The sequence below is a fragment of the Balaenoptera borealis genome, assembly GCF_965194805.1.
Source record: "Balaenoptera borealis genome assembly, chromosome: 20".
In the NCBI taxonomy this organism is placed as follows: domain Eukaryota; kingdom Metazoa; phylum Chordata; class Mammalia; order Artiodactyla; family Balaenopteridae; genus Balaenoptera; species Balaenoptera borealis.
Genome location: NC_138879.1, coordinates 54,245,216 through 54,269,963, shown reverse-complemented (window position 1 = coordinate 54,269,963; position 24,748 = coordinate 54,245,216). Strand labels below are relative to the sequence as shown.

At 45.6% G+C, this 24,748-nt stretch overlaps 1 protein-coding gene across 2 annotated transcripts in view; it reads right to left on the bottom strand.

The window, feature by feature from the left end:
* Nucleotides 1–24,748, bottom strand: part of USP43 (ubiquitin specific peptidase 43) — a 66,624-nt gene that overhangs the window by 15,115 nt on the left and 26,761 nt on the right. The window contains exons 4-14 of one of the 2 annotated variants that reach the window (XM_082373268.1): nucleotides 22,344–22,436; nucleotides 20,265–20,400; nucleotides 17,211–17,346; nucleotides 15,786–15,921; nucleotides 13,507–13,618; nucleotides 10,074–10,177; nucleotides 8,872–8,949; nucleotides 7,952–8,078; nucleotides 7,488–7,839; nucleotides 4,874–5,032; nucleotides 3,754–3,918 (exon numbers count right to left, since the gene is read on the bottom strand). In XM_082373268.1, coding sequence (XP_082229394.1) covers nucleotides 3,754–3,918; nucleotides 4,874–5,032; nucleotides 7,488–7,839; nucleotides 7,952–8,078; nucleotides 8,872–8,949; nucleotides 10,074–10,177; nucleotides 13,507–13,618; nucleotides 15,786–15,921; nucleotides 17,211–17,346; nucleotides 20,265–20,400; nucleotides 22,344–22,436 — 1,598 coding nt within the window. The remainder of the gene's footprint in view (nucleotides 1–3,753; nucleotides 3,919–4,873; nucleotides 5,033–7,487; nucleotides 7,840–7,951; nucleotides 8,079–8,871; nucleotides 8,950–10,073; nucleotides 10,178–13,506; nucleotides 13,619–15,785; nucleotides 15,922–17,210; nucleotides 17,347–20,264; nucleotides 20,401–22,343; nucleotides 22,437–24,748) is intronic. The other variant, XM_082373269.1, reaches the window with a different exon arrangement.

The following is a 24,748-nucleotide window of genomic DNA, read 5'->3' as shown; positions in this document are numbered from 1 at the left end:
CTTTGATAGAACAGTAACTTAAAAGTATAAAGAAATAAGTAGTTGACGAATAAACACACAAACACCCCAGCAATTTCACTCCCAGGTAAATAGCCAACAGAAATGCAGACATACGTACAACATAAAGGCATGAACAAAAATGGTCATAGCCGTACTACTAGTAATAGCCCCAAACGGAAACAACCCCAATATCCAACCACAATGGACTAAATGAGCAAAATGTAAGCTATTCCTACAATGTGGGAGGTTTTGATGAGGGAAGTAGAGCATGCCATCAGGGTGCAGAAGGACACCAGCAGACGTTTCCCAAAGACAATCCATCACGTGTCTTCACCACAAAACTTGTGTGGATTTTTGGAGAATCCACAAATAACTCAAGAATCCGGAAATCTGTAACAACTCAAAGTGCTTCCCCTGACGATCAAGCCAAACTTCTCCAGGTCAGCCTCTGAGATCAAATCCAGCCCATCCGTGAACCCCTCGGAAATAAGGTGGCTCTCCCCACCCTACCCATCATGATTTCTTTTCCAGATGCCTGCTTTTGCTTTTTTATTGACAAAGGTCAACAGTCAACAGACAACAATCTCTCTTCCTCTCTCTCATATGTACAATTAAACTTGCGTGCAGAGAACCTGTAACAGAGAACAAACATGACTCCATGTTGGATCTATTTTTTTAGCTGTAACCCTTGTGCTCTGTTGCCTATCTCAGTCATGCTGGCTCTGCACCTTTTGTAAAAGAATGTTGCCTAGAGCCTGAAATATACGTGATAGCCCATTTTCAAGGCTCTGACCTTTAAAGGTATAACACTTTCCCATTAATGTAGAGATAAAAAGTTGCAGAACAGAAAATAACAATTCTCTTGTTGGAGGTTTATAGGAACATTGTGACCAGACCTACCTGGGCAGCTGCAAGAACAAAGGATTCCTGCCCCAAGAAGTTTGCAAGGACCAGCCAAACACCCTCCCCTTTTAGTATAAGGAAAGCTTGAATTCTACCTTGGGTAGATGGTTCTTTGGGGCACGAACCCACCATCTTCTCAGCCTGCTGGCTTTCCAAATAAAGTCGTTATTCCTTGCGCCAACACTATGTCTCTTGATTTATTGTCCTGTCATGCGGTGAGCAGTACAAGCTTGGACTCGGTAACAAACTTTATGTGTCTGAGTTGTTTTGGGTTGGTTTGTGTTTTTTTGTTTTTTGCTTCTGACAAATGGAATAAAATGAAAAAAGCATTGATACCTACCACAAATATACATCTCACAAATATAATGCTGAACAAAAGAAGTCAAAGAAAAAAGAATGTGTGACTCCATTTATATAAAGTTTCCAAAGAGACAAAACTAATCAATGTGTTAGAAGTCAGAATAATACTTCCTGCTGGAAAGGAGGGGAACAGTAAAGATTGAGAAGGATACGGGGGTGGGGTGGGGAGAGATAGAGATGACCTAGAACTTTCTATTGCTTAATCTCAGTGATAGTTACATGGGTATGTTGTATGATAATTCATCAGATGTACACTTGTGATCAGTACACTTTACTGTATATACGTGGTACTTCAATTAAAAAATTTTTACTTAAAAAACTAAACCAGGAGCTAATAGGAAACATGGAAACTAAAAGTAATTAGAATGTGCTGCCACTTTCTGATGGAAGGAACACAGAGGCTAAAGATACACAGACAGGGCTTCCCTGGTGGCGCAGTGGTTGAGAATCTGCCTGCTAATGCAGGGAACACGGGTTCGAGCCCTGGTCTGGGAAGATTCCACATGCCGCTGAGCAACTAGGCCCGTGAGCCACAACTACTGAGCCTGCGCGTCTGGAGCCTGTGCTCCGCAACAAGAGAGGCCGCGATAGTGAGAGGCCCGCGCACCGCGATGAAGAGTGGCCCCCGCTTGCCGCAACTGGAGAAAGCCCTCGCACAGAGACGAAGACCCAACACAGCCATAAATAAAATAAATAAATAAATAAAATTAAAATCTCAAGCTAAAAATTAAAAAAAAAAAAAGATACAGACAGACAGACAGACACTCATGTGTTTTTACGAAAACGTTTGTTTCCGTCGTTATTGCCTCTCCCTCCTGCACGATCATCACGTTTTCCCTCTAGTCGGGATCCTCTGAATGCTAACATGCTCTATTATTTCTTATTTGGCAAAGAAAACCCCAAAGCGCTGTCAGCCCACATTCCTCTGCAGCTACTGCCTCTTTAATCACAGTCTTTGATGGAACCCACATCCACTGTCAATTCTTTAACCCAGTGTCTTTTCCACCTGTTCCTGACAGCTTCCATTCTTTCCAAACCATGACAGATGCTCTTGGCAAGTCACTGGTGACCTTCCAGCCCGATGGTCACTCACCCATCTTCATCCTACTCAGCCTCTCAACAGTATGTGACACAGTTGGCTTCTTCCTCCTTGAAAGATTCCCCTTTTTTTGCATCTGTGACCCATGTTTGCCCAGTTTTCTTCCTATTTCACAGGCCACTCCTTCTCTGTTTCTTTGCTGTTCTCTCTGCCTTTGCTCAACCTCTAGGTGCAGGAGAGCTCCAGGGTTGGTCTTAGGTCTTTACTTGTTTCTATCTGTATAATTTCCCTACGAGAGCTCAGCCAGCCCCGTGGCTTTAAAGTCCATCCGTGTGCTGATGACCCTCAAATATTTTTCTCCACTCCTTAGTTATCATCTTGATTTGGATGTCTTACCGGAGTCTCACAATGACCATGTCAAACATTTGATTTCCCTCTAAAGTTGACCCTGCATCCTAGCTGACCAAGCCCTTCCCATCTCATGAACTGTACTGCTACTGGTCACCTAGTTATGTAGACACCAAGCAAAGAGTCCTCCTTGGTTCCTCTCTCCCTCACACCCCAAACCAGCAAATCCTGTTAGCTCTATCTTCAAATATAGCCCGGATCTGACCACCTCATGCCTAACGCACTAATCCAAGCCACCACCCACTCTCGCCTGGAAAACCACAGCCAGACCTCCCAGCTGGCCTTCTGGCTTCTTACCTCTCCTGTGATGCATTCACACAGCAGCCAAAGTAGGCTTTGTAAAAGTATCAGATTGATTACTTGCTGCTCAAATTTCCCAGTAGCTCCCGCCCACCCCCGCAATTGGAATACAATGCAAACTTGGTACCATGTGCCAAAGGCACGCTCCCAACTACCTCCTATCACTCTCCTCCTCATTCACTGTGCTCTGGCCGCAGCTCTGGTCTCTCCTGCACCCCCCTACCCCCCATCCCACGCTCACTCCCACCTCACAGCCCTCACTCACCCTGATAGTGCGGAGCACATGCCCAGACTTTACACGACTCACTCACACTCAGGCCTCTGCTCCAAACTCACCTCCTCGGAAAGGCCTTCCCCACCCGCCCTGCCTAACGGGCCCTCTGCATCCTTTCTCCCCCACCCCTGGCCTAGATACCTTCTTCCTTTGATGATTTACCTGTTCGCCCTTATCCCTGCTTTACATCCCGCCATGAAATTCTTTCACTCGTTGATGTGTTGTCGGCCCCCTTTAGATGGTCAGCTCCAGGGAGCGGAGAAAGAAGGTACCTGCAGCCAGGGGTAGTGGGTGGGGGCGGGCCAGGTCCTGAGAGCCCCGATTTGGGAAATAAATAAACCTCTCGTACCGAGGGACTCTATACACTCTGAGCCATGAGGTGCCAGCACCTTCATAAAGTTGAGGAGTGACAGTCGTTACAGAAAATGAAAGTAAGATCAGCAAGTTTAACCAACGTGATCGAACGTACCCTTTTCTTGGCTGGGGAGGCTCTTGGTGCAGAAGGCAGGCCCAGGCAGCTGGGGCCGGGCAGGGCCGGGGGTGGAGCTCCAGGACAGCAGGCTGCCCCTCGTGCTACCATCACTGCTCCCGAGCCGGAGGAGCCAGTGATCGGACAGGGAGGAGCTGGTGGAACCTGTAGACGGGGCACAGAGAGGGCAGGCTGGACCCAACTCCATCCTTCGGGGCCCCCCGGGCGCCTCTCACGGCCAGAGTCCCATCCCCGAGCCCGGAGCTACAGAACCAGAGTAGAATTGCAGAAACGAGAGCGAATCGCTGGAGGAGAACCTGTAACTGACGAACCATGAGACCAAGCCAACACATTTAGGGAGAGGCACTCGGGCACAGAAAGGACAGAATGTTGATGAGAACTGAAAGCCTTTTCATGGAATTACTGGTCGCCAAGTCCAGTTTTCTAAATATGGCGTGTTTTTCACTCTCGCCATGTCTACCTTCTGTGAAAAGAAGGCAGACTTTGCATTACGTTGGGTTTAGACCTGCTGGGGCATCTTGGTTTTACTTGGCCATTTTCCAACAATCTGGGCACAGGAAATCTGAGTCATTTTTTAAAAAATGTTCTTTCACTCCAAAGTAAGGATGGCTAGTTCGCAGAGTGAAATCTGTCACACAGAAAGGTCCGTTTTGACCCTTCTTTTCCATCTCCAGACTGCCAAGCAAGTTTGAGGTTGAAACGTATCTCTGGGGTGTGGTTAAGTAGCTGTTTCCTATTAAGGCCCCTCATCCCTTATAACTGCCCTTCCCTTTCTACCGGGACTAATGCAGGGTTATACTGCACAAGCTTAATGAAGATCTGGCTCAATATGGGTGAGAGCGGAAATATGGAATCCCATGCTCCCAAGAGCCACCTGCCACAGATACAAAATATTATTCCTTTTCCCGTTCTTGGATTTCAGTATGTCCCTCCCACGTCCTTGCAAATGGGACACTAGTCTGTAGGGCTCTACATGGCTCTGTATCAGCAAAGCTTCCTCTTTCAGATCCCTGCCGACCTCTCCGGGTCCTCGCTGTTTGATACAGCGTGCTGCCTGTTCCCAGTCCTCCCCTCTCCTATTAGGAGCAGCAAAACCTACCTCTCATGGAGCTGCTGGCTGACCAGGGAGGGATGCTGTTTGTCTTCTGATAAAACAGGATGTAAGCCCCTCGCGTGTTGACCTCATCTTCTAGAAGCGGTTCCACCGTGCTGTCGTCGTAACTGTACCACTGGCCGTCCAGAGAGTTCCGGCAGTAGGCTGCGAAGGTCCAAACCCCAAGTCCCCATTATTGGAGCCCCCCCAAAGCAGGAAGACATTTCCCATGGGCATGGCTGAAAAACGGACGTTTGTAATAGAATGAGAAACGTTGGACCATTTTTAGCCAGAAATGAATCTGGCAGAATCAGCAAGGATAACCAGTTACACACCCAGATGCTCACTGATCAACTGATCTGTTACCACACAAGCTGAATCCTTACGTTGTAGAGCTTGTTCAGGCAAAATCTCCAATAAGAGGGAGTCCCGATTTATAATATTTATGGGAGTACCCAGGCAATAAGGCCAATGTTCACCCCCGTTCTTTTGAGGACCTTCAAAATGCATGTCTCTGATTCAGTACGCGAGGATAATAGGCAGTTGGGATTATGGTACACTTCCTTCCTACCTAAGAACTGCAGTCAAACATTTAAGAAGATGTTCATAAATAAGATTCTCACCACCTTCTAAACAAGTACGAGAAATAGTCCTCTCCTTTCCCTCCACACCTCAGTAAATGGCTCCATAACCTACTAATTCGGAAGTCAGCCAACTTTCTTCTGTAATGGGCCAAATAGACAACGTTTCAGGCTCTGCAGGTCCCCGATGGCCACATACGGTCTCTGCCATGTATTCTTGTTGTTTTGGTTGGGTTTTTTTAAATGAGTTTTTTTTTTTTTAATTTTATTTATTTATTTATTTATTTACTTATTTATTTATTTTTGGCTGTGTTGGGTCTTTGTTTCTGTGCGAGGGCTTTCTCCAGTTGCGGCAAGCGGGGGCCACTCTTCATCGCGGTGCGCGGGCCTCTCACTATCGTGGCCTCTCCCGTTGCGGAGCACAGGCTCCAGACGCACAGGCTCAGCAATTGTGGCTCCCAGGCCCAGTCGCTCCGCGGCATGTGGGATCCTCCCAGACCAGGGCTCGAACCCGTGTCCCCTGCATTGGCAGGCAGATTCTCAACCACTGCGCCACCAGGGAAGCCCTGGTTGGGTTTTTTTAAACCACTTTTTAAAATGTAAAAACCATTTTTGACTCATGGGCTGTACAAATACGGGTGCCAGACTGGATGTGGCCCACAAGCCACACTTTGCTGGCTCCTGCACCAGCCCAGGGCAAGCACGGAGAAGTTCGTCTCTGCTCCTTCTTTTCTCTCCCACCCCACGCTGAGTCCAAAAGCCAGTCTCACTGATCCCCTTTCCAAAATATGTCTTGAATACCCTGTCATCACCCAAGTCCCAGCCAACACCATCTCTCACTTGAGTCCCAGAAACTTCCTCCTAACTGGAATTCCCATTTCCACTCTTGCTCCGCCCAATTCTCTGCTCGAGCTAAGACCTCAGTTTGTGAACTAGATTATGTCTTTATTCCTCTGCCTAAAACCTTTTAATGGCTTCCCATCACCCTCTGAAAAAAGTGCAAACTCTTGTCCGTGGCCCACAGGGCCTTCGGACCCAGCCCCATCTTATGTCACTTTCCCCTTCAGCCACAACAGGCTTTCATCAATTCTTAAACACACAAACTCCGCCTCAGGGCCTTCACACAGGCTAGTAGCTCTGCCCATGTTTTCCTCCTCTTATTCACACAGCTAGTTCCACCTCATCCTTCAGATCTTGACCTAAAGGTAACATCCTCAGGGAGGCCTTATCTGTATCTCAGACACATCAACCAATCACCTTTTCATGATACCAAGTAGGGAAAGTACTAAAGGGACAAGCACCTTTTTATTGTCTGTGTCTGAAATTAGTCCCATGAGGGCGGGACTCCTATCTGTCTTGTTCATCACCGAGACTCCAGCACCTAGCCCAGGGTTTGGCATAGAATGGGGACTTCATAAATATTTGTTCAATGAATTAATGAATGAGTGATGATCCTGAATTTTTATACAGTCTGGTGCTTTCCAAATTGCAGGTTCATTAGTACACTAGGAATAGGGCATTTTTCAAAAAAATTAAATATTTTCAAGCATTTTTTCAAAAATGAAATACTTTATATTATTCTAGAAGAGACCAAGGTACACGATTATGAACAACCGAACGAGCTGCCAAGCTCTTTGTTTCTGTCCTTCCAGCCTTCATTCTCTCCAAGTTCCTCCGAGGGATTAACAATTAAAGGTACCCCGTAGAAATAAAAAATACCGAATCTGGTAAGTAGGAGTCCCTGCGTTGAATCACAGACGAGGATAAATGGCACTCTCCGGGCTCCAACAGCTACCCTCTGGTATCCGACACGGTCAAAAACTCGGGCTGTACCTAACTTTCTATTCCAACCCCCCACGGAACTCGGCTCGACGCTTGGACCAGACGCCACCACCCCACCCCCGGCAGGTGCCCGGTGTGCAGCGGGTCAGGGCTCAGCTGGTGCCGAGTGCCCGAGCGAGCTCGGCAATCCCAGCGGTGCCCCTTCCCCGGGCATGTGGAGGCCCGGGCCGCAGCCACGGGCCGCGAGGCAGGCTCACCTGTGTAATGCCCACCTTGCAAACTGCCGTGGTGGTTGCAGACCGCGTACAGGTCGTACAGGAAGTCTGGTGGGTAGCTGGTGGGCAGGCAGGCCGGCTGCTTCCAGGAAGGAGGCCAGGGGCCCGGGGCGGCCTTGGCGCCCGTGCTTCTCTGGGCCACATGGGGAGCCATGTCGAGGCCGGCGAGCGGGAACTTCACCAGCGTGGAGAGCTTGTTTCTCCTCTCGCCCACCTGGCAGAACCGTTTGAGGTGGATGATAAGGATGTCGGGCAGGGTCCACAGGCTCAGCTTCACCACGCCCTGCTGCAGCGCCCGGCAGTGAGGACACCGCCACGCATCGTCCTGGGCCAGCTGGAAGGGAAGCCACCGGGACCGTAAGCCACACCCCTCCCGAGGTCGTGACCCACCCACTGACAGGCCCCGGATGTCCGGGCCGGACGGGGCGTGGCCCCCAGGGCGGGACCTGCTCCTCCTTGGTGTAGAACTGGAAACACTCGTCCAGGGTGCAGCTCTGCTGCTGGTGGGCTTGCTGCTGCCGCCACACGCTGTCCGCGTCCTGGACCCGCTCCTCCTGGATGCTCCCGAACAGGCTGCGGGGAGCAGACAGAGGCACGCGGGGTCTCACCCCTGAGGGGGCCCTACTCCCAGCTAACGGGGTGCAAAGCATCTGCCCGGGAGGCAAAGGCCCCCTTCCCAGGGCTCCCGGGGCACCCACTCGCTTTTACTGGACTTCTCAGTCCCCCCACGGACCCAGAGAGGGACCGAGCCCCTGGCTTACTCATTTCTGTTTCATGTCGTGGTGCAGGGCCTGGCACCTAGTAGGAGATTAATAAACACTCGCCGGGCTGAACAGTGTCTTTCCCGAAGTCGGGCAGATGCACTCAGTGTTAGAGAAGCAGCCACGTTGAGTGATTAAGAGCATGGACTTGAGGCGACAGTCTGGGTTCAAAGCCCGGCTCTGCCAGGCAGGGGCTGTGTGACACTGAGCAACCGTTTAACCTCTCTGTGCCTCAGTTTCCACATCTGACGATGTGGATTCGGGTCGGACCTACCGCACAGGAACTGATGCATGAACTAAACTGCACGGATGTGAAGTGCTTGGAGCAGTGGCTGGCACGGGGTGAGTGGGTAAGTGTCACCTCACCATTTCCAACTGTGACTGTTAACCACCACTGACACCACCCACAGCCATCGTTATTACTACTCCTGTCGCTGTTGTTTATATACAGACAATTGCCATGGGGGCTCCTCTGAGGAATGGGCCACACGGCATCCGGGGGGCATCGTACACCCCACTGTCGCATCAGGGGAACTGGCGCAGGAAGGTCCGTGTGCACGGACAGCCCCGTCTCCTCTGCCAGAGCTGGACTCTGCTGGACTCACTGCTCTTTGGCGCCACTGTCCCACTCCACGGCCAGTTTGATGTGCGGGGGGCCTCCCGGCCTCCTGAGGTGCAGAGCCCTGAGGAGAGAACAGGGAGCCCATCAAAGGCATGCAGCCTGCTTCCTACTCTCTCCTCCACCCCCGGGACTGATGTTCCCAACAGAGATGTCCAAAGCTGCATGGAAACCGAGGTCGGGGGTCTGGGGAGGTGCTGTCTGCAGAAGACTTGGTCCTTAATCTACCCCTGAAGCCTCTGTCCTTGCTCCCCTGGGAGCTGGCGAGCTCCGAGGATTTGGTGGCTGCAAGGCCACGACCCAGCCCTCCCACTGCAGCCCCAGCCATCTTCTCAGTGTCGAGGGGGCCGTTCTGCTTGAACGTCCTCAGCACATACCCAGTTCTGACGGTGCCTCAAACGAGCTGCTAGGTTTTCCTCCACTGCACAGTGAAAGGAGCACCTGCCAGTCCGCCTCCACGACCTAAAAGGCCTTCCCCTTCCAGACCCTCCCATGCCCAGAAAATCTCAATGTGAATCAACCCATCGCTCTTTCCGGCTGCTTGGGCTCAGCCCATTTCAGAAGAGGTTGTCTGGCCTTAATGCGGAAGAGACAGGACAAGGAGGGAGTGGAAGATGTGAAATCAACAGGACACATATGGGGACTTCCCTGGCGGTCCAGTGGTTAGGGCTCCATGCTTCCACTGCATGGGGCATGGGTTCGATCCCTGGTCAGGGAACTAAGATCCTGCAAGCCGCGCGGCGTGGCCAAAAAAAAAAAAACAAAAAACAACCAAGACGCATATATACAAGTGACAGACAGGAGGGTCTGCACCTAAAAGAAGGTTTTGAATGTATTGCAAGGAAAAAGTGGAGATGTCACATGTGTCCCTAACTGTCACCAAGATGATTCAAAAACAGGTTTTGAGCTCACGGAAGGTACATGGTCCTTAACCAGCCGCGTGAATGTGCGTAAATTCACTAATCATTGGGAACCTCAGTGTCTCCCCATCTCTGAAGTGGCCGTCGGTCCCGCTCTAGGCATGAGGGTTGAAAGCACAGAATGTGTATAAGGACCTAACCCAGGCGCTGGTGCTGAAGACCAAGGGCAGCTAAGACTGTCGTCAGTCTTACTGATACACAGCCTTGAAGGAGTCTAGTCAGGTGGGAACGAATGCATTCTCTTACCACGTCTGCAGCGTCCCCTTACCTGTCAACTGCCCAGTGATGGAGGGGCTGGCTGTCCTTGGGGGACAAGTAGCTGCAGGCCAGGGACAGCCCCACAACCCGGATGGAGAAGAGTGACCCCAGGTTCTGCCAGGCCGAGAACAGGAAGCAGGTCATCACACATGTTGGTGCGAATCAGACAGTTAAGTGCAAAGAAGTTACTCAGAAAATGTAACATTTTGCTTAGAGTGTATTTTGAATATGCCCTTAATAATTATTCCAAATCCAGAGATATAAAGCCTTCAGTTTATTTAGAAGATACACCCTATACATTTTAACATAGTGATCTAATACTGTGTTACACGGTAAATTCTCCAAAACAGTGAACACGGTGATTTAAAATAACACAGGTTTAATTGGAGCAAATGTTGGCACAGTTAATGGGGAATTAAACCAATTCTGTTCATTAATTATTAACAGCTAATTTACTTTATTAAGATGATTATTATCATCACCAGATTACCAAAATGAGGCAATTATCTAAAAGCAAGTTAGTGTACATTTTACGTCTCAAATGCTAAATAAGTATTTATACATGTCGAAATAGGCTGCATAAAAGAAATACCACCTATGTTGTTATTCTAAGATGGACATTTTTTTCATATTTTAACTTTTCTGAAATTGAAGTGAGCCTTAAACAGCCTTATTCACAATAGTCAACAGGTAGAAGCAACCCAAGTATCCATCAACAGATGGATGGATAAACAAAATGTGGTATATACGCACAATGGAATATTACTCAACCTTCAAAAGGAAGAAAATTCAGATGCATGCTACAACATGGATGGACCTTGAAAATATTTTGCTTAGTGAAATAAGCCAGACACAGGAGGGCAAATATTGTATGATTCTGTTTATATGAGGTCCCTAGAGTAGCCAAATTCATAGAGACAGAAAGTAGAATGGAGGTTCTCACGGGCTAGGGGCTGGGGCAACAGGGAGTTATTATTTAATGGGTATAATTTTTGTGGGTATGGTGAAAAATCTGGGGAGTATAGTGGTGATGGTTATGCAGCATGATGAATATAATTAATGTACATTTGTGAACGGTTACAATACACATTACATACATTTTACCACAATATCTAAAAAAAATAAAATCAATGGTCTCTTCAAGCAATGGAAATACAGTTCTTAAAATTGTCACTGATGACCTTGGCCACGACTAGAAAAAAATGAAATGTTCTTACAAACTCTGGCAAAGATAAGTGGCAGAAATCTCTACTTAAAAAAACACTGATGAAATGTAGGTTGAATTCAGGCAGGAGAAGAGAGGGAAAACGTTATAATTCAAAGAAACAGGAATAGGGCAAAGACAGTGTGACCCAAAACATACTCAGGGAGCTGTGAGCCGACTCCTGGACTGTGGCAGCTGACGGGGGAGAGGAGCAATAAGTGTGACATTTGGGGAGTGTGGACGCCTCACTGGACTATACCTATACTCTAGCTGACCTGCCGCTTCAACAAACACAAAACTGATGGCTGGAAGCAAGCTGACTTCAGGGGCTTGGATTCAGGGCTGGCCATGCGAGGGTGTACTTCCCAAGGAGAAGTTAGTTAAATCTGGGGGGGGAAGCTCTTTTTCCTGGCACCCCTAATGGAGTCTTGCTGTTTGGATGGCAACATAATAAGGCACCTACACTACATGGAAGCAGCTCGCCCTGCCTGCCCACAAAGAAAATTTACAAAGGAACCAGAAAAATTCCTACGCAATGATCAATCTCTTTTTTTCATTAATTCATGCAAATTAATCCCATCCAGCAAATCGGTCATTTTTGTAAGAGACATTTTCCTGTCCTTTATTCTCGGCTAGGGAAATTCACTTTGGAACCTTCAATATATGTTCACTACTTTTAATCTCTTTGGTTCAATGTTGAGAAGGCTGACAGGATTCTTTCCAAATTATTACCAATTCTTTTCAAATTCTTTTCAAACGCTTCAAAATATAAAAGCCTTGGGAATTCCCTGGCGGTCAGCTGGTTAGGACTCGGCGCTTTCACCGCTGGGGCCAGGGTTCGATCCCTGGTCGGGGAACTAAGATGCCGCAAGCCAGGCAGAGCGGCCAAAACAACAACAACAACAAAAACCAAAATATAAAAGCCTATGGGTTGGATGGGTGAGCTAGCCTGGGAGCCTCACAACCACTTAGAACACATTATTCTTACATAAAACCATGGGTATCCACACATTTGTCAATGTATCTGTGGACAAGCGTCCATAGCTGAGTCGGAGGTTGCCTGTATTAGAATTTTGCAGGCCCCACTGACTGCTTCATCGGTCTCTAAAATTGAAACGACTGGAGAGATGCAGAGGCAAAAGCACATGGGAGGCCAAGGGGAGAATAAGAACAGCTGAGTTCAATGTCTGCATGAAAGCCGTTTCATCCACTCTCAACAGCCAGGAGCACAGGGTTTGGGGAAAGCTAAAGCTATTACTATATATTCTGACCTACTTGAGAAGAAGTCCGAGTTTCTAATTTGGGCACCATGGCAGATCTGCTGGGCAGTTCATGAAGCAAAAATCCTTTGGAGATAAAGATTTGGTACGAATGTAGAAAAGGTCTTAAGCAAACTGGTATTTGGTGTAAATCCCGAATCAAATGTACGGTTTTCCCAAAGCAGGAAGGCACGTGAATTACGAAGAACTATGCAGAAATCCCTCTGAAATGTTTGGTACATCCCCCAAATGAAAAGTTCTTACTTAGAGAGTAGTTGGGGGAAAACAAAATTCTGAGGCTACTGATGTGTCCCTAAACATGTCAAAGTCTTCTATGCCAAGCAGCCATCAGAACAGGTTCTGATACTATCGGGGATGAAAGGAATGGTTTTAGAATTTATTGTTTTTATTTGGAAACTACCAGTCTGAGAATAAATAAATGAGCAAGGCAAAAAGGTGTTTCCCCTTGAGTTTTTAACCTGTTTTTCGAAAACTGGACAAAATTGTTTTAATACCTACGTTTTCATATTTGGACATAAATATCGATTTTAATTTTCCACAGAAGTTATACCTCAAGTTCCTTGAAGTTTTTGATCCAAATGTATAAGTTACAGTTTATTACAATAAGCTCCCATCCAGGAAGAACTATGGGAAGCCATAAATATACAAAACTGAGATGAATGATGTAAATCCCACTCTTTCTTCCAGTGATGTTTTGAAAGATTTAACAAGCAAAAGCTCCGTCCATGAAAAGTATTTTGTAATGCCACAAAGAGAGAAACAGCACGGACCATAAAACGGTTATGTTCTTGCATATAAATCAAAGTTGTTTGATACGACAGTGTGAACACTGTCATTGACAGCAAATGCTTGTCTCTCCTGAGCTACCACTAGATTCCTACACCCCTCTCTCCACACCCCACCCCCCGACAACACACACACACACACACACACACACACACACACACACACACACTGACCTGTACGGGAGCCTCGCTCTTCATGAGATAGCGGACCTTGCTGAGAATGCACTGACGGAGCTGGACCCATGAGATGGCTCTGTCTTCCCTCATCAGGAAAGGTGGCCCAAACCTGGAAATCCAAGGAAATGAGGTTATTTCGGCAAAAGAAAAACCAACAATACCCAACAGTCAAGAGCATTGGCTCTACTCACTGGCTTCTCTCAAATGGATAAGAGTTGAGCACAAAACACAATACAAAATTCCCCATCTGAGACCCTCGTTACGAATGGAGACATGGCAGTGTAAAGAGGTGGTTGGGAAACCCTCTTCCCCAGAGAAAGAGCAGACTAAGAGAACACAGGACCCAGAGGAAAGCCAGGCAGAGATAAGCCCAGTGGACACATCGATGGCTTTGTGTATGAGGAATATTCTCGCAACTGGGAATGCTTTCCATATCCCGATCCCATGAGCATGCAGCAGTGAGCTTGTGGTGCCCAGACTGCTGGCTGTCAATTCCAGCTCTGCCCTGGGTGCCTCTGGACAAACCACTGAACTCTGACTGCTCTCTGGCCCCACCTGCAAGGCTGTGTGAAGATCCAATGGGGTAAGAATGTGCTACTGTTGAATTAACTTTGCTAAAATACAGCATAAATATGAGCTGGTGCACCTGGATGGGCAAGGGCACTGGGCATCAATTGTTGAATAGACAGATGGGTTTATTTACCTTATCCTCTATTACTAGGCATTTGGATTGTTTCCAATTTTTTATTTAAGCAATGCTTGCTCATGGCAGGAACTATACACGTGCTTTTGCCTACGCCTTTGGGTGCACATGACTAATTGTTTCTTTGGGATAAAGTTCCAGAAGTGGAAATAAGACCAAAGCTATTTATTTCCAACCTGCTCTCTAGAAAAGCCACACCAATTTCACCAATTTACCCGTGAAGCATGTGCCCCATTCTCTTGACACTTGCCCAGAATGAGTATTATCAATTTTTTTAAAGTTCTTTAATAGTCTGAAAGGTTAAGTATAGCATCTTGCTATTGCCATCAGAATTTCTTCTACTACTAATGAAGCTGAATATTTTAACCTATGCCTGTATCTCTTCTGTGAATTAATGTTCATCTCTGTGGCTCATTTTACTAAAAGAATATTATTTCTCTCCCTAATCTGAGAGCTAGGTTTTATGTGACGGATATGCATCTTTCAGCTGTCACATGTAAATATTTTTCTTCGTTTTGCTTTGCCTTTCAAATTTGCTTTTAGCTTAGCATTTTAAATGTATTTAAAACATTAGACTTTTCCTTGATAGCCTCCTGCCTTAGGTGTTAAAATAGCCCCCAACTCAAAGATATAAATATTCCCCTACATTACCTTCAAGTTATTTTATGGTTTCCTTTTCTGTAATTACCTCTCCAATCAATTTATACATGTGAATTTATGGCAGGAGTAAAAAAATTGATTATTTAAAATAAAAAGAAAGCAAAATATCAGTTAGCCCAGGCTTAGTATTAAATAATTCATTCACTCCTTACTAATATGAAATACACCATTTTTATCATATAACAAATACTGAAGTACACTTGACCTGTTCTGTGTCATTGATTTAAGTGTATATTCTTCTGCCTATATAACAGTATTCTAATAATTAAAACTTTATTCTGTTTTACTAGAACAATCCCTCTTCCTTCTTTCTCCTGCCCCCAATATTTTCTGGCTACTCTTACGAGTTTGTTCTTTCAGATAAATTTTACAAACATTTTACCCATCTAAAATTTTTTCTTTGGAGTAATATCTTTTAAACATTTTATTTGCATTCTATAAGAAAACTATCTGGTTTTGTATATTTGTTATGCAACCAGTCACTTTCCTGAACTCTTTCATTAGTTCTAATTACTTTCAAGTTCCTGGTTTTCTGGATAGAAAATAATATTATTTGCAAATAGTGGTCATTTTACCTCCTCTTTCCAATAGCCAGTTTCTTTTTCCCTTGTCTTACTGCACTGCCTAGGCCTTACAACACAGTATAAAATAGTGGTGAGAGCAAAAATCATTGTTCCTAAAACCAATAGGGAAACCTCTGATACTCAATTGTTAAGGACAATGTTAGCCATCTGCTTAAGGCAGTTATTTCTGATCCTCTTGATCAGGAAGTACATTACTCCCTACTCCTTGCTGATCAACTTTGAGAATGGATATTTAATTTTTTTCAAATTAGAATTATTCTAGCGCAAATTCCAACTACATGTCGACACAACCCAGACATCATGTAAAAGAAGGATGAAGTTAAACATACCTGCTGGCCTGCTGCCCTGAGCCCACCAAATTACAGAAGAGGATTAGCACCGTGGTCTCACTGTGGACGGGCAGGGATAATTGCTGACCCTCACGGACTGCCAAGCGTGGGGAGACGGGTAGACCAGATGGACGAGCTGAAGGGCGAGAATTACATTTGCGTTCTTAAAGGAGCTGCTGTGCTGGGTCAGAACCCTGGCTTCTAGCCCCTCTTCTCTTTGATCATCCATTAACCACCCTTGGGAGACACTGGAGGGCTTCAGGGGAAGTGATATTAAGGTTCATGGCACTTGTTTCATCAGGCACCTGGCATAATATACATGGTAGTGAATTTGCTGTTGTGATCAGCCAATTTTAAAGTATAGGCAGGGATTTTAATTAATACTTTTCAAAGCCAATCTGAAAAATACACCAAAATGATTTTGGTTGCTTGTATGCTTTGATCAGAGAGCTGCAGAGTATCCGCTCTTTTAGAACGCCAACATTAAGGAGTACAGAGAGAAGGTAAGACTCTTTATTGTTGAGGAAGTAGAGGAATTGGACCATCCTCAATTTCCAATCAGCTCTGAAATTTTACTTTTAAGGCACAGATGTGTCCTGTGATTGAATTTGAAATGAGGGCTATTTCACTGAGTTATCACATAATCAGGGCCTGTCAATGTCCTGTTCCAGGCCCAGAGTCTCTCTGTTGACTCAGAGCAACTGCAGACACTTGGTTCCCACAGCCTGCCTGCCATCTAGGCTGGCCGAGGATATGGTCCAGGGCATAGGATTCATCTCGGGTATGAGTGTAACACTGGCACAAGGTCCTCTAAATATGAGCCTTACTGACTGGCTAATTGGACCAAAACGGATACTGACCTATAATGAAAGGCTGTCAGAAACTGACCATCTTTGCCTATCCGAAGTTTAGGAAAAGTTAACATAGGGAAGTGGGACCGTTAACAAAAAGTCATTTAATAATCTCTTTGGCCATCTACTGCTCCAGTTTGTAACAGTTTTACTTCAAGCACTGACCTTGAACCATAGGAGTCCTGAAGACAAAGATTACCCCAGCACCTGTTCTGAATAGTGGTTCTCAAAATGCGGTACCAGGTCCAGCAGCATCGGCATCACCTGGGAACTTGCTAGACATGTAATTTCTCAGGCCCCACCCCTGGCCTACGGAGTCAAAAACACTGCGGGTAGGGCTCAGAAATCTGTTTAAACAAGACCTCCAGGTGACTCTGATACTAAGGTTTCAAGAACCCCTGTCTTAGTTGATTAATTTTTATAATCAACCATCTGTACAACAAATATCGGAGAAAATAAGCCTGATATTTCCAAGTACTAAAATTAAGTGTCTTATGCCTTAGCACCCAATGAGTATCCTCTCAAACCTATAACTCATAATATCCAAATAAAATTATGCAAAGCACTCTTGTACCTGAGAGCGTCTCCTGGCCAGGTGATGGAGGGGCTTGGAAGGCATACACATTATCTCCCTCTGCAATAGTATTCAAGTCCTCTTCATCAAAGAAAGACCGCTGGAGTCCACTGGGATGAAGTTCAACCAAGATCACCTGGAATGAGGAAGATCATTTTCCCTCTTGTTTCTCAAAGGGAACTTAACAAAGTAGCAGTCTAAAAGTGACTGATAGTCTGAAACCTCTCTTTTACCTTTTCCTTCTCCCTAAGTGGTTACTTATTTTTAGTAATAAAACACAGTAAGTGTAAGAATTAGATTGACCACAGACATCTCAACTGCAACAATAGAATATCAAAGTGCAGAAGGAAGAGTAGGGAGAAGAAAACTGAAAATCTAAAGTTTTATACCCAGCTAAACTATCGTGCAAAAATAAGCCTAAAATGAAGCCACTTCAGATAAGCAAAGTGAGAGTACTTATCACTAACAGAACTCCACTCAAAGAACTCTTAAATAGTATTGCCAACTTTTTGCATGCTATATCATATGTGGAAAATATTTTCATGGAACACTGAGGTGAGCAGAAGAAGCTAGTTTTGTAGTGGATGAGAGGAGTGACTGCCTTGAGGGTCCTGTCTTCCCAAGACTCAACTCTGTCCCCTCAAGGGCTGAAGGAACCAACAAGTCAGCACACATAACCCATTCAAGGCACACTGGCTGAGAAATTCTCTTGTAAAAGATACAAAAGATACATGTCAGGGTTAAAACAAAGAAACTGACCTCAGAAGGAAAACTTGAATTGCAAGAAGAAATGATGAAGCAAAGAAATGGTAAACATTGGTAAGTGTAAATACATATTGACTATATAAACCTCTAATGATAACAACTATTACTACTACTGTAACCTGTGAGAAAAGGGAGGAGGGATTCAAACACTGGATAACAACATCCATCTACAATAATATCTAAATCAAAAAGGTATAAGGGAAATTAAAGCATAAATTGTGTTGTTTGGGAAGATTAACATAAGACTTTGTTAGTTATGCATGTTGATATTTTAATGATAACCAGTAAGAGCATAGAAATATAACGTATATGTCTCAAACCAGAAGAGATGAAATAAAGAAAAATTGCTCCATCCAAAAGAAGCAGGAAAGGAGAGAAAAAAGAAACAAAGGAAAAGCAGGGTAAATAGAAAGCATAAAATAAGATGATATAAATAAATCCAAACTTGTCCATGATCACTGATGGAATAAACTTGCCAGTTAAAACAAAATATCACAATAGATTTTTAGTTCCAATCAAAATGCCCATCTGTGAATTTTGGAATCCCAAGTGACTCCTGTCTCCCTGAACAAACACATCATGCCTTTTATTTATTTATTTATTTATTTATTTATTTATTTATTTATTTATTTATAAGTCTTTTTTTTTAAAATTTATTTTTGGCTGTGTTGGGTCTTCGTTGCTGTGTGCGGGCTTTCTCTAGTTGCGGCGAGCGGGGGCTACTCTTTGCTGCGGTGTGCGGGCTTCTCATTGTGGTGGCTTCTCTTATTGCGGAGCATGGGCTCTAGGCACACAGGCTTCAGTAGTTGTGGCACGCAGGCTCAGCAGTTGTGGCTCGGGGGTTTTGGAGCACAGGCTCAGTAGTTGTGGCACTCGGGCTTAGCTGCTCCGTGGCATGTGGGATCTTCCTGGACCAGGGCTCAAGCCCATGTCCCCTGCATTGGCAGGCAGACTCTTAACCACTGCACCACCAGGGAAGTCCCCATCATGCCTTTTAAATTCCTGACAGTCCTTTTACTCTCTTAAAGTTTCAAACTCTACCTCTCTTAGACTTCCCCTTTTGATCTTTTATTACTGCTATTTTTTCCCCCAAGACTCTCTCTCACCCACTGTCCTACTCTCTCCCTCACTATAGATTCCCATATAGCACTTTGGATTTACAAAGCAAGATACACACATTTTTTTCCCCAGTTGAGATCCTCATTAAAATGGTGAGAGAGGTCAGAGGGATTAACTGGGTGGGGGCAGGAAGGAGTCCACTGGGGTGATGGAAAGCCTCAATAATCATGGTGGTTACACGTATGTACATGCATGTAAAAATTCAACAAGTTATAACCCTAAGACATGGACACTTTCTTGTACCTATGTTATTCCTTAACAAAAAGGTTAAAAATACTCTTTAATTAGAAAACAATCCCACGAGGTCACCAGGGAAGTGTAAAATTTCCATTTTACAGTTAAAGAAACAGAGAACCAATTACTTTGTCCAAGGTCAGAAAACTAGAAGGGACTGAATCACAATTAGAACCCCACTGCGAGCCCTCTTCATCATACTGCATTGCTTTTCACCACCATCACTTCTACCCTGTCCTTTCATGGGGGTCCCTGTTAGGAGTCTGCCCTCCAAAGTCAAGTGAATCCAAACTCTTTACCAAGACGCTCAAAAAAAAAAAAAAAAAAATTGGAGCACATCCATCCCACTCTCCTCCAAACTGCCTCTCTCATGTACACACCACAAGTTCCTTCAGTAGTTAGTTCCTTATAGTTCATGTATTGTCCCTTCAGTCTCCTGGCTTATATTCTCGGGAGTGAAAGTATAGAATAGTGGTTGTGAAATCAAACCATCTGCGTTTGATTTCAAATCCTGGCGCAGCCACTTACCAGCTGTGTGACCTTGGGCAAGTCACTCAACTTCTCAGTGCCTGCTGCTAACATGAGGATAAGTGTAATGTCTACCTCACAGGATGGTGGTGAGGAGTAAATGAGCTATAAAGTTCATAGAACGGTACTCAGCACTTCGTAAGCTCTACTGAGAGTCAGCTATTGTTGAAATGATGATGATCGTAATCATCGTCACTTTCTTGGAAGACAAAGGTGGTATCCTTTTCCGGTTGTTCTGTGAAAATGCAGGGAGAGTTCAAGGCCCCGTCACCACAGACACCAGGGACTGTTAATCAAACAGAAACTCATGAGTCACTCAGGAGTCACCGGGAGCCAGAAATTAACCTAAACACCCTAGACAGCCGGCCCAGGTAGCATTCATCATCCCATCACCAGGCCCCATCACACCTCATCCACAGCGATGCCACCTTCCTCTGCAACCATCTTCCTCAGGGCTGCCACCGTGCTGAGGATTGGCACGGCCAGGCCAACCCGCAGGAACCGCTGGCTCTTAGAGGGGAAGACCAAGGTGACGCTCAAGAATCTGGAAAATAGGAAGGAGGCCACATCCTTAAAGGACTGACATGGATTGTTGCCACCATCACTGATAATGGATCAAGTTCAGCGCTTAGGCAAATCTCTGCTTCCTGGTCGGGTCACTGCCCTTTAGGTATGCTGTCACCAGGTGGCAGTGGAGAGGCAAATCTCCAAGGGTCTCAGCTGAGTGTACTTTTCCAGCAAGTTAAAAATAAAAGATATCTGATTAAGAATCACAATACAGACCTTCCTCAACTTATGATGGGATTACATCCCGATAAACCCATTCATTGTAAATTGAAACTATCTTAAATCGAAAATACATTTGATAAAACTAAACTACCGAACATCACAGCTTAGCCCCGCCTACCTTGAACATGCTCAGAACACTTACATTCGCCTACAGTTGGGCCAAATCATCTAACACAAAGCTTCCGTGCTAATAAAGCGTTGAATCGCTCATGTAACTTCTTGAATACTATACGGAAGGTGAAAAACAGGGATTTTAAGTGTATCGGTTGTTTACCCTCGTGATCACCAGGCTGGACCGGGAGCTGTGGTGATCCCCTGCCCAGCCTCACAAGAGAGGACCGTGCCTCATACTGCTCATCTGGGAAAAGATCAAAATTCAAAACGTGAAGCACCGTTTCTACTGAATGCGCATCACTTTCGTACCATCGTAAAGTCAAAATATTGTATACCAAACCATCGTAAGTCTGGGACCATCTGTACAGATCTATATAGTCTCAAGGTTCTGTTTGTGAAATAGATCATCTTAAGCAAAAAGAAACTTCGAAGTCTGAGAAGTAGAGCAGTCAAGCTTCTTCTTCCAGGACAACTCAACACTGTTGGTGAGGCTCTCCTTTCCTCCTGAAGTTCTCCCTTGGTGATGGGGTACAGCCCTTCTGCCCCCCAACCTCTCTGGACTCTCTCTGGTTCTGCTTCCTACTACCCCCAGCAGCACACCAGGGCTCACCCCTCCAGCTCCTGTTTCCCCTGCTCTATACTGCAGTAATTATCGAATTCATACAACTAATTAGCCCAACTGGGACTTGAACCCAGGCAGTCTGGCCCCAGAGTCAGTGGTCCTAACCACTGTGCTATGCTGCATCCGGCCAGGTATCACAGCTCATATCTATCAGTAGCCATCATCTGATGATAGGATAAGCCAGTGTTATATTTGTGGCATAGACAATCAGCAGCACAGGAATTCAGAGCAGAAAGGGGGATTAAGTTGCCAGGAAAGGCTTTACAAAGCCATCATGTCTTCACTGCATCCTAAAGATGGGAGGATGTCAACAGACAGAGGGCAAGAGAAATGGTTTTTACAAAGATGAGGAACCCAGGGAAGAAATGCCGCCTTCCGTGACAGTGAAGGCGCCCCATATAGTTCGCTAAAATTCCATGAGACTGACACTGGCCATTGCCTTAACAGTCACTGCTAAGCCCTGGACTTCTGGGATGCTTGCGCTACGTGCTTCTTACTTTTGCAGTGACCACACCTCCTACCTAACCCTGCCTCCTCTTTTCTTTTTTTTCCTCATATCTCCCAACAACCCTTTTCCTTTTTCTTTGCTCCTTAAATAAACCTTTTCCTACACCCTCACTAAGAGGAAAAAGGATTTGGAAATAAAGCAGGGGAAAGCAGAGGGTGACAGATTTTCTCCAGTTCGCCCCTGTCTGATTGAGTGGTACCAACTGGCCGGTGCCGGCTTCTGAATGGGCCAAAGACGTAAGCCTGGCAACAGGGCTGATAAACAAAAGCATGTTTATAATTCCTTCTTCGGCTAAAGAAGGGACTCTGTAACCTTTCACGTTAATTGTCCCATTCAATCATTGAATGTCCCCAAGCTGCCAGGCTTGGCAGAGAAGCAAAAGAGAAAATGCAGCTGCAAGCCCAAAAGATTCCCAAGGATAGAAGTCAAGTTCACGGGCATGATGCTCACGTACCTCGTCTGTCGCAATGGGATAGGCAGTGACACACACAGGAAAGGATCGAAGGTGTTGCTCTGTTTCAGGCAGTGGGGACAGGTCAAGGAAGATCTGTGAGGGTGGAGGGTACACATTAAAGTTTAATCACACTGAACAGTTTGGCAGTTCCTCAAAAAGTTAATTAGAGGGCCACCATTGCAATTCCACTCCGAGATCTATACCACAAAGAACTGAAAACAGTTATTCAAATCCTTGTACACAGAGGTTCATGGCAGCATTATTCACAATAGTCAAAGGGTGGATACCACTCAAGTGTCCATCAATGGGTAAAACGGGTAAACAAAATGTGTTATAGACGCGTAATGATTATTATTCAGCCACGAGGTCCTGACACTTGTTACATGAATGAACCTCGAAAACATCATGTGAGTAAAAGAAGCCAGGCACCAAAGGCCACATATTTATGATTCCAATTATATGAAATATCCAGAATGGGTAAAGCCATAGGGACAGAAAGCAGATTGGCGGTTGCCAGGTGCTAAGAGGGAGGCCTGGGGAGTGACTGCTTCATGGGTACCAGGTTTTCTTTTGGGGGTGACGAAAATGGTTCGGAACTAGAAAAAAGTGGTGGTTGCACACCATGGTGGGTGTACATTCCGCTGAATTGCACACATAACATGGTTAATTTTATGTTATGTGACTCATCTCAATTTCTTAGAAAGGATAAAGTTTAGTCACATGTATGAGTGCACTGAGTATGGGAAGGGATGCTGTAACCCCTCCAAATAGAAAGATACTGTGCCAGCTTTCAAGCTCAAAGGTCTCAGCCTCACTGGGCCCCAGAATCACATAGGATGCTGTTTTCAAATGCAGATGTCCAGGCCCCACTCCTCGAGATTCTGTTTCAAGGGAAGCAGGGAGAGACAGGCACAGTCATCAGAATTTTAAAAGCTCCCCAGGTGACTCTAGTGTTCAGCCAGGCGGAGAACCACTGATGCAATCCACCTGCCTTACTGTACGGCTAAAGGAAACAAAGCTCAGAAAACAGCAGCTAGTAGTAACAGCTAATGGTGAAAGAATTTACTAAAAACTGGGCATTGTGCATGGATTAACCCTTGCCCTAGCCATAGTTACCAGGATGATCCCCATTTTACAGAAGAAAAAACTGAAACACAGAGAGGTTAAGTCACTTGCCCAAGGACTCACAGCTCTTTTTTTTTTTTTGATGATTTAACTTTTTTTTTTTTAAAGAAAGTACTTGAACTGCGTTTTTTTATTTTTTTAATTTACTTTTATTTATTTATTTATTTATTTATTTATGGTTGTGTTGGGTCTTCGTTTCTGTGCGAGGGCTTTCTCTAGTTGCGGCAAGCGGGGGCCACTCTTCATCGCGGTGCGTGGGCCTCTCACTATCGCGGCCTCTCTTGTTGCGGAGCACAGGCTCCAGACGCGCAGGCTCAGTAATTGTGGCTCACGGGCCTAGTTGCTCCGCGGCATGTGGGATCTTCCCAGACCAGGGCTCGAACCCGTGTCCCCTGCATTAGCAGGCAGATTCTCAACCACTGCGCCACCAGGGAAGCCCCACATAGCTCTTAAGTGGCAGAACTGGCTCAGGTTCCAGAGCCCATGACCATCATCATTTCTTCAGAGTCGTTAGTACAAGTAGATCCACATAGTTTATTTATATTCTTTAAGCTCTTTGAAATTTAACACTCCCATATTTAGCATGTATCTCTGAGAGGGAAAGTCAAGTTTTATATTCCACCCGGGTGCTCTTATTTTATTTCCTTCATCATATAATGCTCCATATTCTTCCAAGATATAAGGGGGTTCTGGATGCTACATTCCTTCTCCTAAAATCTACGTGAATTTCCTTGGGAATAGGGGAAAACACTCCGCCGCAGGCCCTGCTCTCAGCACTGGACAGCCCTAGGGTAAGTCAGCAAGGAAACCGGAGCTGGGATCAGAATCAGGTTTCCTGAATCTCGACAGAAAGCACCAGTCCTGCTGGATCGGTTTTCCATTGAGCAGACAAAATAGAAAAAGCCAGGGCCCAGCAAGAACCCCTGAGGTTTTCAGGGTGTTGTCCCAGGCGACCCTAAGTGCTCTGCTCATAGCAAGAAGGCTTTCCTGGATACACGTTAATAGAATGCCAACCATGATTTTAGAAAACAGACCGGAGTACAGACCGGAGTATTTAATGTTCAATCACTCTCTGGTAAATTTCCCTCTGGGAAAACCATAGCAATATTTTGGTAAAGAGAATGCATCAGACATCAAGCTCCAACTAGCAGGGGGACCCGCCATTTGTGGGGGCCCCTCTGCCACCCCAGCTTCTCTCCCTCCCTTCTCCTCCCCTCACCCATCACGTACCGTGACGTAACACAGGCCTGAAACATGTATTTTTGTCCTTGGGAAATTTC